At 34.5% G+C, this 5,200-nt stretch overlaps 1 protein-coding gene across 1 annotated transcript; it reads left to right on the top strand.

The window, feature by feature from the left end:
- The first annotated feature begins 240 nt into the window (after positions 1 to 240).
- LOC101642848 (natural killer cells antigen CD94-like) lies at positions 241 to 4,829 on the top strand. The gene is made up of 5 exons (XM_045293268.1): positions 241 to 300; positions 1,863 to 1,955; positions 3,324 to 3,472; positions 3,761 to 3,864; positions 4,633 to 4,829. Exons 1-5 carry the CDS (start codon positions 294 to 296, stop codon positions 4,751 to 4,753), a joined length of 474 nt encoding a protein of 157 aa, XP_045149203.1. The 5' UTR covers positions 241 to 293; the 3' UTR covers positions 4,754 to 4,829.
- The last annotated feature ends 371 nt before the right edge of the window (positions 4,830 to 5,200 follow it).

The following is a 5,200-nucleotide window of genomic DNA, read 5'->3' as shown; positions in this document are numbered from 1 at the left end:
GTTCCAATCACAGGGTTTTCACTACTAACAGCCCGTGATAATTTCCTGTACTGTGATATCCGGTCCATTTTAGAAGCTGCTGGCTGTAATGCTTCTCTCATGCTACATACCTGGCTCACTGACCGGTGATGAGAAAACACTATTTAAATACGCATTGTTTTCTCTTTCAGTTTACATTTTCCACATAGACCTGGGAATTTCTAAGCTTCCTGACCAGCAATCTGATCCAGCGCCACACGTTTCCAAACGGCACGCATCACCTTTTCTGCATCGAGCTTGAAGAGTCAGTTCTCATGGCAGGTATGTGTGTCCTCTATTCGAAATTTTAAAAATACAAACAGCCACACAAATTATCTGATGGTCCTGAGTAATGGTAGGGCAGGGTTTGGGGTAAAGTAGGTCCTGTAAATAGTGGACCGTTTTAAGTTTGTAATGTACTTTGTCTGTACTCTCCATATGAAATTTAATTTCTTGGTTCATCATTGTGATACTTAGAAATAATTTTGTGATGATTCCCCAAGAAGTTAAAAGAGTGACTGAATTCTGAATTCTGAATGAGAACTGAGTTCACCAGGTTAAATTATGACTACCTTAGTTCTTAGCATAGAAATCCAGAATGTTTTAGATTATTGACACATTTAACAATGTTTCTTAAAAATACAGCATTTAAAAAACACAGCATTTTTTGGGTAATATACAAAGATCACTAATATAAGAAATTGCCATATACTATGGTTAATGAAATCATAAGTCGTATGATAACGTTAATCTAGAATTCCCTAATGTTGATTTGTTTGTGGCCAAAAGTCCATAGGCACATTTTGGGTATGAGACAATGTAATTTTCTTGTAACAAAGATTGTTTTTGAATCATAATTCAATATCCAGGAAAAGGAACAACGCTCTCCAAGATATTGATCATGCACTGATGTGGAACCAGACCCAGAGTGCTCTGTGCAGTTTCTTCCGTGTAACAGACTGCCACAGAGCTAAGAGCAGGAGGGTATCTCAGGCAGCCTGCAGCGGGTTAACTGAAGGCACACACCGAAATAGGGTTACTGCCAGCGACAATGACAGAGCATGTTTAATGACAGACTCTGGATTTAGACACAATTTCATTGGATTTCTGATGTGGATACTTGCTCTCATTCTCACGGACCCTCCATTTTCTCACCACTTAATGTTCTCTACCTTTTGATACTTGTTGAAAGAATAAAAGTAAATGTATGTCCTGGGAGCTCACACTGTATCTTGGAGCCTCTTGCTCATTTCTTACTCTAGGTTTCTCTGCTCTTTGCCAGTTTTAAAAATAAATGGTGAATTTACTGTCTTCTAGCGAGGGAGTTGGTAGAGCAGGGAATATGTGGATAATTTCACTGAAAATAAAGTACACTGCATTCAAATGCTGGTATCACGTTCTAAATGGAATGCTATTGATTTTCAAAGTTGCATTAGAGAAAGGATTGTCATCAAATGTCTAACAATTATATTTTTAAAATCATTTTATTGGGGGCTCTTAACAGCTCGTAAAACATTCCATACATCAACTATATCAAGTATATTTGTACCTATGTTGCCATCATCATTTCCAAAACATTTTCTATTTGAGCCCTTGGTATAAGCGCCTCTCCCCCGCCCCCGCTCTCTGTTGCTCACCCTCCCACCCTCATGAATCCTTGTCAATTATATATTGTTATTATTATTTCGTATCTTACACTACTCATTGTCTCCCTTCCCCCACAAAATTTTTAAAAATTCTTTTTGGAAGTTTTCTAAATGGCTTCTTTTTTTGTTTTTCTTGTTTTTAAACATCAGTCCCTGTATTTGTTCTTTAAATCCTCATGTTTTTATCTTTTACTACAGTTTTTCACACTGTTTCATGGAGACTGATTTCTGGGATTTTAGGAGTAATATGCTTTTTGTTGATGGCTACTTTGGGAATTTTGCTGAAAAATTGTAAGTGTCTATTTTTATATAGATCAATACTGCTTAAAGCATTTAGTAATAAAGGACTCATATTAATGTGCAGTAGGTTTTGTTTTTTAGCTCATGAAGACCCTTAAGTCTGTACCTAATTCTGTAAATTTCTAATAATTTTTTATAGTGTTTAGTGAACAAAGTATTGAGTCTACTGTTTCTCCTGAATTCACCACAGAACTCCAGAAAGGTAGGCACCAGCCTTTGGCAGACCTTATTGTTGCTATGTCTCAAGCTGGTGAGTTGATTTTGACTCATTCTTCTTGGTAAAATAAAACGGACAGTTTCTTCTTTTACACAGATGGCTCGAGGGAATACATATCACACAAATTCACTTCCTTCATAATAAAATAATCTAATTTCATTGTTCTCAAATTTAAAAATGATTATATTAAATTGAATGTGCACAGTAATAAAAACATGTTGAAATGGTAAACATTTCTCCTTCAGTAGGTTCATCATTAACACATTAAAATAAACAATAGTAAAGTTAACAGTTTACCATGATCACCTGCCTGTGTGTTCGCCTCACTCATTTTTTCCTAGGTATTTGCTTCAGATAGATTCAGACTTCAGTGCCCAAAGTGCGCCTGTAGTTCTAAATTCTATTTATCCATCAAAATCCCTTTAACTCGTCTTATTTTTCCTCACTCCTCAACATCTGTTGTCTTGATTTACATTTTATTCCAACAACTTCAGAGCTACTCATTTGGTAAACGTTTGCATCCCTACTCTGTTCTGCCTTTACCACTAAGAAGAAGAAAATTGGGGGCTGTTGGTTCTGATTACTTTGATACTGAGTTTCAAGTTAATTACTCTGTTTTCCTTGATTTTAAACACATATGTATATGACTTTTATCAATGCTTTGTATTATTTTTCTGATTCAGGAAATACGCTAAAATGCCTCCCCATTTACATTTCTCTTTGATGTAATTAATTCCTGCTTACACAATTTAACTCAATTTTGGATAAAAACTTTTTAAAAATACAAAGAAAAAATATTCTTCTAGCTTCCTTTATTTCATGTTCTGCTACAGGCTGTTTTAATATACTGTATTTATTTTATGTACTTACTAAGATTATTATTCAATGTAATTAATAAAGTGGTTAGAAATGATATAATTCTGATTCTATCTCTAGAATATAGTCTCCATGGGGGATAAACCTTTGACCACATTAATACTATCTGTATGTAATGTGCTGTGCATATGTGCATTTATAGTAGATTCTCAGAGAATATTACTAGTAGATATGAATAAATAATAAGTAATTTTTGAGTAGTGACTAAATGGTCTTGACATTTTGAAATACCCAGTGCCATCGATCATGTTTGACTTTTTTCTTAGTCTCTTGCTGTTTGTGTCCAGAAAAGTGGATTGGCTTCCGATGCAACTGTTATTTCATTTCTAATGAAACAAAAACTTGGGCAGAAAGTAGGAGGTCTTGTGCTTCTCAAAATTCCAGTCTGCTTACGCTAGAAAGTTGGGGTGAATTGGTAAGCCCTGTTTTTGTATGTTCATTTATTTAGGGGTCCTGGTATCTTCGTAGTTTACATGGTGGGCTGAAAACTTCAAGGCCAGCAATTGAAAACCATTAGCTATTCTTCTGGAGAAAGATGAGGGTTTCTACTACTGTATATGAATGGGCCTGATAAATGAGAAATCTGAGCCCTGTGACTGCCCCTTCTAGATTAGAAATTAAAGAGGACTTTGACTTGCGTGACTGATGAGATGAGTCTGATGCATATTAACCTAGATTAAAATGCCTGTCTGTTTCCACACAGGGTTTTTTGAAACACAGTGAACATTTTTACTGGCTTGGGCTCTCTTACAATGAAACATATGGTGCCTGGTTGTGGGAAGATGGCTCTGCTCTCTCCAGGGATCTGTAAGTTTCGGGTCTTTGGGTACCTTGTCTGGTTTTGAGAGCTTATATTTAGTTCTCAACTGTATGCGCACCATCATGAGCAGTAGACCAAAACTGTGCGGGGCCTGAGCTCACAGAAAAGAGAATGGTAGCCCAGTCTTAAAATTCCAACTTCATGCCGAAGTGATGTGAATACCAGCATGCTTGGAGTAATTAAATTGTAATTTGTGTGTGTGACTTAGACACAAGTACATAGATGAGTATGTGCATGCACACAAGCTCGCACACAATCTCACATACACAGAGAAAGTCCAGGAAAAGTGGTATATTCTTTGCTCGGTGGGTATCCAATATGCTCAGCACCCTTCCAAGTTTCACATATTCTGGTTTTATGTTCTATATTTATGTAATCTTTGGATATCATTTTCATTTACAGGATACCTTGCAATGAAAAGTATATAATTTGATTTATCTTCATAGGCTTGATTAATCAGTATATCTTGAAACAAAATAGAAGTAAAATATACATCAAAACCATTAAAGACAACAACCAACCAACCGCTGGCCTAATGCTAGTGATTATTGAGAAAGTAAATCTGTTCTATGTAACTTTGTAATCTAGAAACGCAAAAATGTGGGCAATTGATTTGGAAAAAAAAATCAGAATGCCTTAATATTATCAGTATCCAATTCAAATATTTTAAGATTTCTATCATTTAATCTGAAACAATATCTCTAAATATTGTCATTTCTTTCTCTTACATATTATCATTTTCTCCTTTATTATAGATTTTCATCTCATAATACTTTCAAGCTGAGGAATTGTGTAATTTATAAGCCCCCAAAAGATATTTTGGAAGAATCCTGTGGGGGAAAATTGTTTTATATTTGTAAGCAACAGCCTTTTTAAGTGTTTCTTCAGTTTGGGGTGGGATTTCAAAATTACTGAAACTGGAACTTTTACTTCTTATATACTGTAGATTATTTCTGGGATATGTAAAATGTTGACATTTTTGTCTTATCAAAAGCGCTTTACATATTTGAAGCCATGTAGTTTAAACTTGTCAAAATGTCTGTGCCTATATCTGAAATTATAATAAATTAAAATAAAGAATTTTATGACATTAATTTAATGTGCTTTAATGCTAAATTTTATGTATGTTTGTGTATATTTCTTGAAAATTCCCTCTGTAAATATGTACATAAATTTAAGTAAATACCAAATAATATAGATCAACTTTGTATGGAATACTTAATTAGGATGTCACAGCTTGTTCTTACTTTCCTGAAAGTAAAAGTTAGTTTGATCTTTTTACTATTATATATATATCTGTGTGTATGTGTGTGAATCTATGTT

The sequence above is a fragment of the Echinops telfairi genome, unplaced genomic scaffold (assembly GCF_000313985.2).
Source record: "Echinops telfairi isolate 266 unplaced genomic scaffold, ASM31398v2 ScPeMD7_1957;HRSCAF=2489, whole genome shotgun sequence".
Lineage (NCBI taxonomy): Eukaryota > Metazoa > Chordata > Mammalia > Afrosoricida > Tenrecidae > Echinops > Echinops telfairi.
This window is presented reverse-complemented; position numbering and strand designations above follow the sequence as displayed.